The sequence below is a fragment of the Patiria miniata genome, unplaced genomic scaffold (assembly GCF_015706575.1).
Source record: "Patiria miniata isolate m_02_andy unplaced genomic scaffold, ASM1570657v1 HiC_scaffold_9, whole genome shotgun sequence".
NCBI classification, from domain to species: Eukaryota; Metazoa; Echinodermata; class Asteroidea; order Valvatida; family Asterinidae; genus Patiria; species Patiria miniata.
This window is the reverse complement of record NW_024037076.1, coordinates 18383541-18397340: the sequence shown is the minus strand read 5'-3', so window position 1 is coordinate 18397340 and position 13800 is coordinate 18383541. Positions and strand designations below refer to the sequence as shown.

The 13800-nt window shown below is 37.3% G+C and overlaps 1 protein-coding gene across 6 annotated transcripts in view; it reads right to left on the bottom strand.

Moving 5' to 3' along the window:
* Positions 1-146: 146 nt before the first annotated feature.
* The window catches only part of LOC119721059 (cell wall integrity protein scw1-like), a 32577-nt gene continuing 18923 nt past the window's right edge, over positions 147-13800 (bottom strand). For 2 of the 6 annotated variants that reach the window (XM_038190931.1, XM_038190934.1), the window contains 4 exons: positions 10017-10089; positions 9503-9610; positions 7213-7347; positions 147-5125 (listed from right to left, as the gene is read on the bottom strand). In XM_038190931.1, the coding sequence (XP_038046859.1) occupies positions 7225-7347; positions 9503-9610; positions 10017-10089 (304 nt within the window). In that variant the 3' untranslated portion in view covers positions 147-5125; positions 7213-7224. The remainder of the gene's footprint in view (positions 5126-7212; positions 7348-9502; positions 9611-10016; positions 10090-13800) is intronic. The other 4 variants (XM_038190933.1, XM_038190935.1, XM_038190936.1 and 1 more) reach the window with 3 other exon arrangements.

Sequence of the window (13800 nt, the reverse complement as noted above, 5' to 3'; positions counted from 1 at the left end):
TATACCTTTAAAATATAAATGCATGCGCAGAACCCTCTGAGATTTTTTTTGGAAGGGGGGGGGGTGTGTTAAATAAAATTTCGTCCAAGGTTCTGGGAGGTTAAGACACACGTGACTCAAATCAACGCATTCAAACACAGCAGCACTTTTTTTATAGCAAGCTCATCACTTTATTAAAATAGACAATAGAATTCAGATAAAACACTACTGTTCGTCCCCAAGATACAGTATATTTCATACCATTACAAAGAAGGCAAAATGGCCTCGAGTACTCAACTGATACATACCATACTGGCCCAAGGTCTCAAGTTATACACTTTCCCCACCATAAAGACAATTCACTGCTTCAGTTTTGGTTTTGTAAGTTTTTTTTTCAAATGAGCTTCATAAATTTTCCTGAAAACTTAACTTTCAATTTTGCACTACACCCAAGTTCTCAACTATCACGTTTACCGAGCTAAAGCTTTTTTTTTTTTTTTAAATACATCTACATGTAGCTTTTTAAAAGTTTTGGTCGTCAGTCTCAATCGAAAAACAAAATGGAAAAATAAAACTAACGAAAATGAAAATGAAAACAAAAGAGGATTTTCTTGAAACAATTTTATACATCCGTATTACAAATAGTTTGCATCAATAATTTAAGCTCTGAAAAAAGTCACTTTATCCCATCAATAGGATTTTTCTGTTCAATGCATCAATTTTCATTCTTTTAGTTTTCAATAAATACAGGCAATAACCAAAGCTATTACTAAGACAAACCAAAAAGGCCAAAATTTCTTTTTCTTTACATTAATGACTCATACTTCATAAATTTAAACAAGTTGACATAAGTATATACAAATCTTCCTTTCAAACAAATACATGAAATATTACATTTTGTAATATTTCCTTAAATATTTTACAGCAGTTAGAATTGTCCCTGCTACTGATTTTTAATTTTTTTTTTTAAATATTGTTTTTTCCTTTCCCTACATCGCACCTACATTCTATGACTTCTAAAAATGTTTTCTATTTCAAAATAGTTTAAGGCATCTTGAACCACACTATCTGCCTGACAATAATATTCCACAATTTTGAAACCCCTCTATCCGTAGCCTAATGATGATTTTTTTCCATTCATAAATTTTGACTTGCACAAAAATGTTTAAAACGAAAGAAGGAAATAAAACGTAAACCTTTGCACCAAGTAAACTTTTTGAAAGAAACATCTTTGGTTGAAATATTCACAAAATGAATACTTAGCCTTCATACTTAGCTTATTTTTGTACCACTACTGTGGCAAAAAAAAAAAAAAAAAAAAAATTAATGGTATTCTAACTATTTTTAAATTCACAGAGAAATCTAAAGCACTCTTAAACATAATTCTTATTTTGACTTCCTATCAGCCATATTACAAAACAATATAACAAAAAAACTTAAAGTAAACAAATTATTTAACTGATTTCCATGACACTAATTTCAAACTTAACCACTCTATTTTATATGGATGTAGGGACCAAACCATCACATAATGCACTTCAAGGAAAAACTATTCAGCATATTTTGGGGAGAACAAAAGTCACAAAGACTGACATCTATTTTGATTATAACAATGATGAAAACCATAACCAATTTATCCAGATACCTTATTTCATGAGACATCAATAACACAAAATGCCATTTTGTTTGCAAAATTAAATCGCAAAAAAAAAGAATACTTACTGATCGAATTGTCCAAATAATCAACTTTACATTATTATAGGAATACATGCCCTCATATAAACTAAAAGCTTATTTAAATGATGTTGTAACAAAATATTTTTGGATGCTTCTTGTGAAGCATAATCTTGCCAAAGCAGTTGTACATTGCACATGTGGCAAATGAGGAGACTCGTCACAAATGCATATCATGGCCACGCAACGAAGTTGAACAAACTAATATTTTTTTTTAAACCAATCTCAGCCTGTTTTTACAGATCCTTAATAAAAAGCAATTGACTGAGACAAAAAAATATCACTGAAAAAAATGAAGACATCAGCCGAGCAAAATTACATATAGCAATCTCTAAATAGCCAAATTATAATAGACAAATATGATTACATATTATAGAATAGAAGAGTAAATGATTAAGATCCCAATGGGTTAAATATAATCTCTTCAATTTACAGAGCATTGACGAGCCAACATCGACAACATAAATAAATGAAGTTCAACTAATCTTTTCTGGTTTGCTCAGTGCCTCACTAACATTGGGGTGACAGGACACAAAATGGCTACAAATGCATTTAACGCACAGTCATTCAACACACTGTGAATGCAAGATCAAATCTTTGCTCATGGGGACCATGTTGTGTCCAGAAATTCTCCAGAGAAAGTATAACAAATTTGGCGTGTATGCGCCTATCAATTATTTCCCCGTCCCTCGCCCCGGGCTGCCCCACCCAAGACGTGGCGATTGTCACTTTTGAAGTGACAAAATCCCAACCCCTGGAGCAACATTTAGGTGACAATGTGGACATACATGGATGGGGCTCACTAAACCGATTGCCTGTCCATCTAGTGTGGCAATGGTAAAGATGTTTTGTGAGTGACCAAAATCCCCACCCATGGGGCTTGAAAAACGTGACCAAACCTCAACATAACACATGGGGCAGCAAGAAGGGGGAGGGGGGGGGGGACAATTGGTAGGTTCATAAGAGCTTGGCATGTGCTGTCTACATTCTGAGCAATTGATACTGAGCAAGTTATTTTCTCTTTCAAACAAAACTTTTTGGTATACATGAAATAAACTCAATTAGCATAATTTCAAAGCACACGACAAATATATGCAAACAATACATATAACAATTTATCTCAAAATATATACCGAGTACAGAGTGCAAACTTAGGTATAATTTGACTGAAAATTGAACACGACCGTTCCCTTATTTTCCAGGCAGACTAAAACAAATTGGACTGGAGCATACTGTACGTTTACAAAATTGTGCGCGAATAACAACATCACTTCTACACTGAATTTAGCACTAACAGTTACATTTCACCAAAAGGGTACAATTCTCGGGACACATTTAGGGCTATCTGGCTTGGGTCAAAAGCGACCCCATAGACAGACAGCTCAAAAAGAAGTTATTCACACACCATGTTTATTTATATTCAGCCTTTTTCCCCTTCTTTTTTTGTGTGAGACCCAATAATATGGGATTTACTTGAGGAACCCTTCAAGAAAGGAGAAAACCCAGCCAGGAGAACTGACTGGTTTATTAGAAAGACTTGGATTGAGATAAGATACCAGTCACAAAAAAAAAGTTTTAAAGCGAAGAAAACATTTTTTTTCTCAATGAACTTTACACCAGGATTCACTTAACAAAAATATTAAATAAATAAATGACTGCATGAAATAATTTTGATTTTTCTGACTCAATTATCAATAAAAGAAGTAATAAACTTATTTTAAAATAATCTTTTTTTGTGTGTGAAAATCTGAAAATATGGACGAAAAAAACTTATGAGGCAATTGCAGGGAAAACATAAATTTGTATAGCTTACACGGTCCATTTGTGGAGTTAATATTTAATTTTTTTTTATATATAAGGCAAACTTTGTACTACCACACAACACACAACAGTTTGGTTGCACTCTACTTGTTTATGTAAAACGACAACTATAGAACATATTCTTAATTCTTTCTGTTGTATAAATGTTGGTTTTTTCGTCACACACTTTGATACCTTAACAAAGAATACCCTGATTTGGTTTGCTTAATTAAAATGAGCATGAATAAATTAAATGAGCTGACCACTGACACTCACTCTGACAATAACATTCCCAAATCTCTTTAAAACACAAGCATCGTGATTGGCTCCTTAAAGGCGGACTGGCTTTATGAAACGTCACCGCTGATTGGTCACACCTCCCTTGCTCATTCGACCTGACCAATCACACCTGGTTTCCCATGAATGATCGAGCTAGCTAAACAGATTATGGAATTTTCTGAAGGCAGAAATTTTTCATAATTTCGCAGTAAATATGATACACCAGTGAGCGCTTATTTCGGCGAAAAAGGCCCCACATTCTATCCAGAAGAAAAGTCTCATTGGGGTAAAAAGTCATTTCATAAATGTCTGATCAAAGAAAGAACGTGAAAAGTCCAAGCCAAAATATGGCTCTAAAGCACTGGATTTCTTTAGTTGAAAGACACTTTTTGTTTAAATCTCCCAAGACAGAGTTCCTACCTGAGATGAGGACATTTATCCAATTTTATCAAGTTTCCGTAACAATCTCCAGACTCTGTCCGCAACCCCAGTAGAAAAATTCGAGCAAAATACACAAATAACATTAAAAGTAACCCCCTCCCGTCCAAAGTCTTAACTGAAAAATCTGATCTCATATTCAACACCACGACAAATTCCATCATACTGGAGTTTTAATTCAATTAATATTACCACACAATTGTTCCTTCAATCAAACTGTCATATCTTGACCTTTTTTTCAAAAACAACGATGCTTATGCAAAACCCTGGATGTCCATATGGATGTTTCCAAAAAAAAGAGCAATGTGTCATGTAAAACATTTCAAGGCTGACCTGGTGCAAGGCATTCACTTAAGAAATTATAATTTTTTCGTAAATGTTTTAATTTTCCCCATGACAGAGGCAACCAGATATACAGGCTGACAGGCGCCAACAGTCAAACACTGAAACATTGCATAGTTCTGCTGAAACTTGATAACAATGTCAAGTCTTGGGGATCAAAATGTTATCCATGCACATTGACTTTACGTTGGAACCAATGGTCACAGTTTTCTGATCATATGCACATAACCACTGTTGTTTTAGAAAAAAAAAAAGCTGGACAATTCCATTTCACCACCATATAATAAAAATATGCAAAACATCCACAAAAAAATATCCTTGTTTACTTCAAATCAAATCAGAAAAATCTTCCCTCGCAAATCCCTGTATAGTGTCTGTATCCAGTACAGTTTCCATATATTCCACGACAGCACTGTGTTACCTGAAGGACCTAGGTAGCGCTAAGATTGTAAACAGCTCCTGGGTCTGTCCTGCAGCTCCCTGGGCAGGCTTACAGCACAGTCTGGGGTGGCAGTACTGGCGAGATCCTTGGGATGATTTCCAGACGCTTTGGCTGTTGGTTTAGAAATAACAGACAGGAAAAGAATATAGATTTAGAAGAAAAACAATGTAAGAATGTGAATAATGTACAATTGATCCAGATTACTACAGAGTGAAAATGGGTCTATGTCGATATATAAATCAAATTACTGAGTCTTGTTTTTTCTTCTTTTTCTGCATTTTGGTGTGAAGATTATGTGTTTAAAAAAAGTAAAAAAAAATACAATTTACCCAAATTTGGAGAAGAGAGATTATTTTGATCTTGTAGATCATCAACTCCCCCCCCCCCCCCACCTACCACAATAATATAAACCACCGTAATAATTTAGTCTTTATCCCTAAAATCACAAGTCCATTGACATCAGACTTTTTTCAAACCTTTTGATTTTAGCATCAATTCCAAGATTTTTGAGTAATTTTTTTTCTTGGTCACAAGAACAATATTTCCAGGCCATGAATAAATACTGGTTGCACACTAATGTTGTTTATCATTAGTAAAACAAATGTCTGAGTTTAGTATACCCGTTAGTTTACCCAACACTTCCCTGTAGCTTGTTAAAAACCAGAAAGAGTTAGAGGAGGAAAGTGTTACTGGCTTTACATCTTAACCCTCAACCCCTTGAGTGGTTTACTAGGAACCTTCCTCACTCTTGCAAAATCCAACTCCATAATGGTAGATTCAACACCCAAACTCTTGGACTCTTGATTATGGTGGTATGCCTGACCCCATGTCAAGCATAATCAGTTCACCAGTGCAGTACTCACTCCAACAGATTCCAACAAAACATGCAGTTGGATTTTGAAGGGTTGGGTGTGGTTAGGGTAAAAGCCTGTTTGTTCTTTTAACACTGTCAGTGATTTTATGATCTTTCAAACAAAAATGAGAGGGTATGATGATACTTTTAGATGATACAAAAAGTATTGGCTGCAGGATCACATTTGTAAACTGAATGCAAGACCCATTACAATGTTGCCGTAAAAAAATAAAATGATGATACAGTCAATTACAAAATCTGTTCTCCCGTTATGGAACAATCCTACTGCATGTGTAACCGCCTCCCAAAAAATGAGTCAACAAAAATACAACTTTGGAATAAACAATATCCAAGTAGAACAATCTTAAAAATGAATCATGTGTGGCACTTACATGTTATTACAGAATGTAACCATGCATTATGCTATGTTTCAAATGACCATCTAAAATGGTACTGATATGCAGCTTTCACATCATGCAGTGGGAATAAAAAGTAGCCAATAGAGTGATGGCGGAAGTAACGTTATGAGACTACTACTGACAATTATTAGACAAATGCAGAATGTGTTAAAGAATACTGAAGCATTAGCAGATCCCTTTAAACGTCACCATGCTATCAACGTACATACGGTACATTATCTACATACAACCAGACATTCTAATGTTATGTAAATGAGGGTGCATTTAACAAACTTGGTAATAAAATGTGTTAATGTTTTGCAGAGGAGCTTGTTCTGGAAAGCGTTGCAGAGAAGCGATGTGATGCTTGGAATATTCCAACGGCCAAAAAACTGCATTATCAACTCTTTTCAACTAGGTCTATTTCTAAGACTCTCTGCAAAGTTGGGTTATCAATGTAGTCTTCTTATTCTGTGTTGAAGACCTTCCACCGGGGAGGTGCTGGAAGGGAAAGTACGTTATGAAGGCAACGCCGCGGCTCAGCAACAATCGCCCAAGTGTGCACCAACGAAGCGGGTGAGTCATCAGCACTGTCTACTACGCATGTGAATTGCTTGAATGTACCAGTGATATAGTAATTAACAGAATGATTACCGATATTAATGAACACACTACAGTGCTAGTAGGGTAGGGAATTGATAACCAAAGCAAGATATTAACACTCTTGAACTCTACGATCTACCACTAATAAGCATCAACGTTGACTGTGACACCCATTATAAAGCTGGTGGGCACTGGTGTTTTTGAAGATGGGAGAAGAAACATGGTACCGTGATCAGAAATAAACAAGAAGGAACAAGACTACTGGAAGAAGGGAAAGAAAAAATTAATGTGGCACTGAAGATAATAAAAAAAACAAGATGACATTTAAAATAGCCGCCACGTGCCTTTGGTTTTGATCAGAACTGGAATATGGGGCTAGCTGCGGTACGGTTGATGGGTGTGACTCCAATTTGGTGGGGGTGGTGCGCCGCGGGTGACGGCGAGTAGATTAGCCCACCAGCCGACCACTCTAGCGTTTTCTGGCAAATCATAATAAAAATGACACGGGAGGGGAAACAAATAAAGACTGAGTTGTGGGTTTTGCTGTTCCCTCCAATACTGAGGTTGTCAATTTTGTGTATAAGTCTGGATGGCAGGTTTAGATGTGAAGCTCACTTTTTGTAATCGTTATCTGGCCAACCTTATTGGATACTGAAACAAACCACAAACCAAATACGATGAGGCAACAATTTTACATAGCAACACTATGCCCAAAATCAAGAATACAGAAAGAAATCCCCCCCCCAAAAAAAAAGAAATACAAAAAAAGAATAAAAATAAAAATGATATAAAATAAAAAAATTAAAATTTAATCAGTTTGTATATTCTGCAGCCTTTCTTAACCCAGTGACTACTGCATACATTACTGTTGCCAGAGGACAAGAACCAATTGGAGATGTTGCTGTGGACATCACCTCTATGTAACCTTTGGCTACTGCACACCACTTTTAATCACCTAAAAATGTGAATTCCCTAAACAGATTAAACACATTTGAAAGTTGCACAACGAAGGCTGTACATTCCTATCCCTGGACAAATATCCAGACTTATGTAGTCCTGATATGTAGTCATTCCTGATATGTAGTCATTCCTCACTTGTCCAGGATCTAACTGGAATCGAACGGCTTAGAACCCCATGTTCATCCGAAAAGCGTCTTTAAAGGGGCATAGCAGCAGTGGACCATCATTTTTTCAATTAAATGGTAGGCCCTAATTCCACTTGGGCTAGCTAATGGTGGTGTAAAATGGGAGTACCTCATTATATGAGTGTTATCGGTAAAATAGTGCCTTCAAATGGCTCTTCTTATAGGCCAATCAGTACAGGCACAAAGCCTATAAAAAAAGATTACATCTTCAATCTTCTTGCAACATAGGACTAGGGAGCCCAAACATTTGGCTGTCCACTGCCAAAACAGAACCAATCGCTCAAGGGCGGATCCAGGGGGGCCAACCCCCCTCCCCCCCCAAAAAATGAATCCAATTTTTTTTTTTTAAGTGACATCGCAATTAAGGCAGGCACTGCGTACACCACCATCTTTTCCTCAAAAAGATTTGGTTAAAGTGGTCAGAAATTGCCTCAGATCGCACCACAGAGCATCTAGAATCCAAAAATTTTCAGGGCCCTTAAGTGGGCCCCGAACCCCACGCCGTAATTTTTCTGACCCACTTTTTGGGGGACCAAAAATGTTTTTGGCCCCCCAAAAATTGTGTTCTGGAACCGCCCTTGCAATCACTGATCTCTATGTACTGACTGGAATAGTGTGTCGACAATGTACATGTAGGCCGAAGTCACCATCTTGGTGGGCCAAAATGTAAGTGTACAAATCATCTGCTGCACTCTCAGTTACACAAGTTGGCGGCCATATTGGGGGCCCAAAAAGAGACCCATGGTAGTTTCACCTGTTAGTGTACAGTACATTGATGGGCATATGTCCTATGCAGTCAGTATTTAGAGATGAGAAAAGCAACCTACAACCGATATACATAAAAGGCTTCCATATTAGAAGGTCTTTTTTTAAACCCGACTCTTTTCCTCCAAAATTTCAAAAAATGAATACTGTTCAAACTGTTTCCATATTAAAGCATACGTTTAGTACTGTATTGTTAGTCAATTGCAAAAACGTTATTTCATAACATTTCATAAAGTACAACCTGTTTATGTTTCACAAAAATTATTGCTGTTAATGTACAATCTGCATGTGGAAAAGGAAGTCTCGGGGGGAAAAAGCCATGCAGTCTTCAAACAATTCATTAAAAAAAAAAGACATTTATAAAAAAAAGTTTTTGAAAGGGGGAACTTTTGCAGGATTTAATAATAAATACCACAATACGCATGCTGATAAAAAAAATAGAATAAAAAAGTAAAAAATTAAGGAAGGATAACAAAATATCAAGTTTCACATACACTTTTAATAAACAAGTATGAAAACCCATATTGAATGTATTCAATTTAAATTGCTTCGATATATAGGCCTACGCATGAGGAAAAATCTGCTAAATACTCAAACTCATGGAATACATTCTGTTTATTATCATAAACTTGACTGTGCATGAAAACATGCCCAAAGGAAATAAGGCAGTTTAGTTTTGAACCTGTAAGCCTATGGAAGTAAAAATATAAGATGTTCTTCTTACCTCTCCCATGTTAGCCTTGGCAAACTCTACCCGCAGGCCCCCACGATCACTGGACGGCAACAACACACCTTGCAGATGCGTCAAGGCTTGTGTAGCACAGGATATATTCTGATGACAAAAAAACAATGACAAAGATGAATGACAGTGACAATTTGTCATCAGGCAAATCAAAAGATATTGAGAACCCTTTCAGTTGTAATTTTTTTGGGTACACCATGGAATCAATCTCATCTTTGAAGAAGAGTGGCTCTGAAACGAACCGGTGGTGGAAATTGTTCTCTCAATGTTTCGGACAATGTACTGTGTCCGTCCTTGGGAAATTGCAAAGAGAATTCTTAAGAATGACAATTCTTAATGATACATTACAGTATCGTGGTGACAAAATGAAACACCTAGGAAAAAAAAAAAAAAAATGACAACCTTCATGAGGAATAGTGTGACGAGAACCTAATTTTTTTTTTATGACAATGAAAAATGCTGGGATAAAAAAATTCTAGAATCCAAGCCAAATTACCTGAAATTCCACAAAACAACAGGGGGCACCGCCTTTGTTGTGCACTCGTAGTCTAGTGAAACCGGGAAGGCTGCTTATAGAGGAGAATGAGAAAAAAAGAAAAGAAATAGAAACGAAAAATACAAAAACTTGATTTTACCGAGTTGATTTTTGGGCTTTGTCTTGTGGTAGTGAGCACCAATCTGCTTACAACAGATATAAACGATCTGGGAACACGATCACTGTACACACACACATCACATTTGTTTTACATGCGCTATGTGGACATTTCTTTGTTTTCGTGTAGTTAAGAAAACTTTACTCAAACTTTACTTAAACTGTGAAAACTCTTTCAACCCCAAATTTGTTTTTGATTTCCTTGAATGTTTCTCTTCATTCTGCGACGGATAACCCTAACCCGAAAATGCCTCTAAACCTGTTTTCCAGAGAGGGTGAAACGTTATGTGGACATGGCTTAGTCCACATAACGTCAACACAACCTGCATTATGTGGACATCTTTTGTTCACTTGTGACTGTAAGAGACAAACTCACCCACACACGCATGTATTTGCCTGCAATCGGGGACCCCCTATTGTCCCTCTTTTGTTTGTATTCTAACTTCGTAGGAAGACCTCCCATATGTTTTGAATACGAATCCAAACTGGGGACCTCTCGGGAATTGGGGACCCTATTGTCCTCTATTGTTCAACGTCCCCTATTGAATGCAGAAACAAACTCACACACTCACAAGGCCCCCTTCAATGGATACCATTGTGCACAGTATTGTACAAAGCAACTACCCTGTGACGGATAGTGTGAAGCTAGCACAATGCTTTCGCCATTGAAGGAGGCCTGCTTGGTAGAATTGATAGCATCCCGGGATAGGTCTTTAGATACCGGAACACATAGCAATAAGCCATTTGTGAGTAACCTATACCCTTTGGGATTTACGTTTGAAAAACATCTGGTACACTGACTTGCTCAGAATGCTTGGCACATTTTAACTTTGAATTCTCCAGACCAAAGACACTGTTGCTAATCACATGATTCGGGGCAAGCTCTTGCATAGTTACGTAAGGGACGCTGAGTACCAACACATTGTTCACTATGGGTGAGAATGGCACAAAGACACCAGACCATGCCGGAGCTGGGGGGCTGCTAGCATAAGGCTTGCCCCGATTCACGCGATATAGTAATATTCTCTTTGGTCGGGAGAATGGAAAGTTAAAATGTGCAAAGCATTGGATTAAGTCAGCGTTCCAGATTTTATTTAAATTTAACTCGCAACTGGCTTATTATGCAACATCGCAACTTTAATTTGGCAGTTAAAATGTTTACGAAGGATATCTTTGTGTATAACATAAATTTCAAGATCTTTTGTTTAACTATGATATAGTCAATTTAGGTACAGTGAGAAAAGCAATATGACAAGTTACTTTATGCAAATTGTAAGATAATGAACCTTCAAACCTATTCATCAGCAATTCCACTGGGTAGAAAAATGCAATACAGTAGGCCCGATATAAATATATTCATTTTAATAATCACCTTCCGGAGGTCTTATTGATGATGTGATATGTACACGTCTTATTTTGTTGTGCACATTTACTCAAAGATGTGTTTGTGATTTTAGTATTTTAGTGGTGTCTGAATAGTGTGTGCACCATTGCAGTGCATCAGTGTATGAGTATGAATCTATTTTAAGATTACTTTGCCCCAGGTGAAGTTTTAAATCATAATGCTTTAGTTTGAAAGGTAAACCAATCCCCTAATTGTGCAGGGACAATTGTAGCTCTAATCAACCAGTGCATGTTGAGGTTAATATGAGTACATTTTATTATCAAGTATCGAGCTAAGTGTTTGCAAATGTGTTGTGTTGTGTTAATTTGCATCTAGGAATGTGTTCTTGAAAACCAAGAATTTTTTTTTAACCAATACTGCTGCTACAAATTGGCAAAGCTATTATCAATATCATGACCACAACACTAACAATAACCAACTTTGGAAAGTCAATTCGGGCGATTCACAATGCAGTGCGCCACCAAGAGTTTGCCATGGAGAGTCCATTTTTCAAGTTTACGGTCGACAAAATACAGCCAATTTGAATAAGTGTCAGTAGACAACTTGAGCTGATCTGTTGTGTAGATTGGGGCATATCGTTCTTCCGCCTTACAAAAAAACCCAACATATTGATAAAAAGAAAAAGACAAACACATACTCGAATCATACGCTTACGAAACTACTGACCAGAAATACTAACAATTCAAATGTCCCGCGCTGCGGCAAATTTGTCGACCTTCTCCCACAATGCACTGGGAAATTTGAACTCTCTGTGGCAAACTCTTGGTGATGCACTGCATTGTGAATCGCCCAAATTGACTAGCCGATCCATTTAGCCCTGCCCACTGCGCACATGAGCAGCAACATGTGTGTCTTTCCAATGCAACACTGAATGTTCTAGCTGTGCGTAACACACACGTGCGTGAATGTCAGACTTTTGTGCATGCATTTTTTTTTACACATATTGATCACAGCTCTGATTGGCCAAAACACAATGGGGCAGGGCGGGGCTAAACGAATCGTCAAATTGGTAACGGGACATGTGGTTTGATTAAACAACTAAAATCAGCAAGTATCATAAGGCTGGGGCAACTTGCAAAAGATAACTTATTAAGTCTTCCCATCTGAGCACGTTTATGTAGGATGGCCCTTAGAAATTTAAGTGTAAACAATTGGCCATTCAGATTCCTGCGCAGTGGTGAATTATGGGCAAATTCAGGAAGCGCTTTCATGGGGGTTTCTCATTAAACCCAGCTTTGCTCTGACTTGAATCGTTAGCCCGTTTGAAGTATTGCAGACACAAGAGGGCACTATTTGGGAGTTAGTAAACTCTTTTAAATTCACCCAAATTTATCCACTTCAAATAGGGTCCTCCTTTTGTGTCCGCCATACTTCCAAAAGGCTAACGCCGAAGCCTTTCATGTCCAATTCAAGTGGAAATGTGCTCTGAACGTTAGCCACATATTAACCCTAACCACCCCAACCCTTCAAAATCCAACTGCATGTTTTGATGGATTCTATTGGAGTGAGGACTGCACTAGTTAGCTGATTATGCTTTACATGGGGCATACCACCATAATCAAGAGTCCAACAGTTTGGGTGTTGAGTTATCATACATACGGTGTTGGATTTTGGAAGAGTGAGGAAGGTTTCTAGTACATCACTCAATGGGGTTAGGGTTAAATGATTTGATAATCGTGATGTATAATGTGGACCCAAATTAAGCCAGCTGGAGTTCACCAAGTCAGGTGCCTCAAATTTTAAAGTTGAAGGTGGTGGCAAAGCCGAGGACTTTTGAATTCACCCAAATAAAAAAAACTTCCCGCAGCCGATTTCACAAAACTTTACATCGTTCCATGCCACATTTGATTGACTGTAAGTTGCGCAACATTTCATATTGCGCAACATATCAATTATGACATATTTCACAAAAATATTTCCCAGTGCGTAAGGCCGTAACTTACGCAACAAGTTATGGTGCAACTTCTATGATATTAGGTGGCGTAAGATATGGCCTAGCCACTGAAAATGTACTAATTTTGACTAATCATCGTTGAGCCTGTAAATTGCTCAACTAGCTTATCATGGTGGGCACAAGGAATTCGGCATTTTTTTTGGTTTTAAGTATTGCGTATCTGCGGAACAACATTTTTTGGGCGTAAATCCTTCGCATGGCCTAAGTTACGCACTGTTTCATGAAATCGGCTGCTGGGGTGTTAGTGTTAAACGTGTCTGACTGTGACT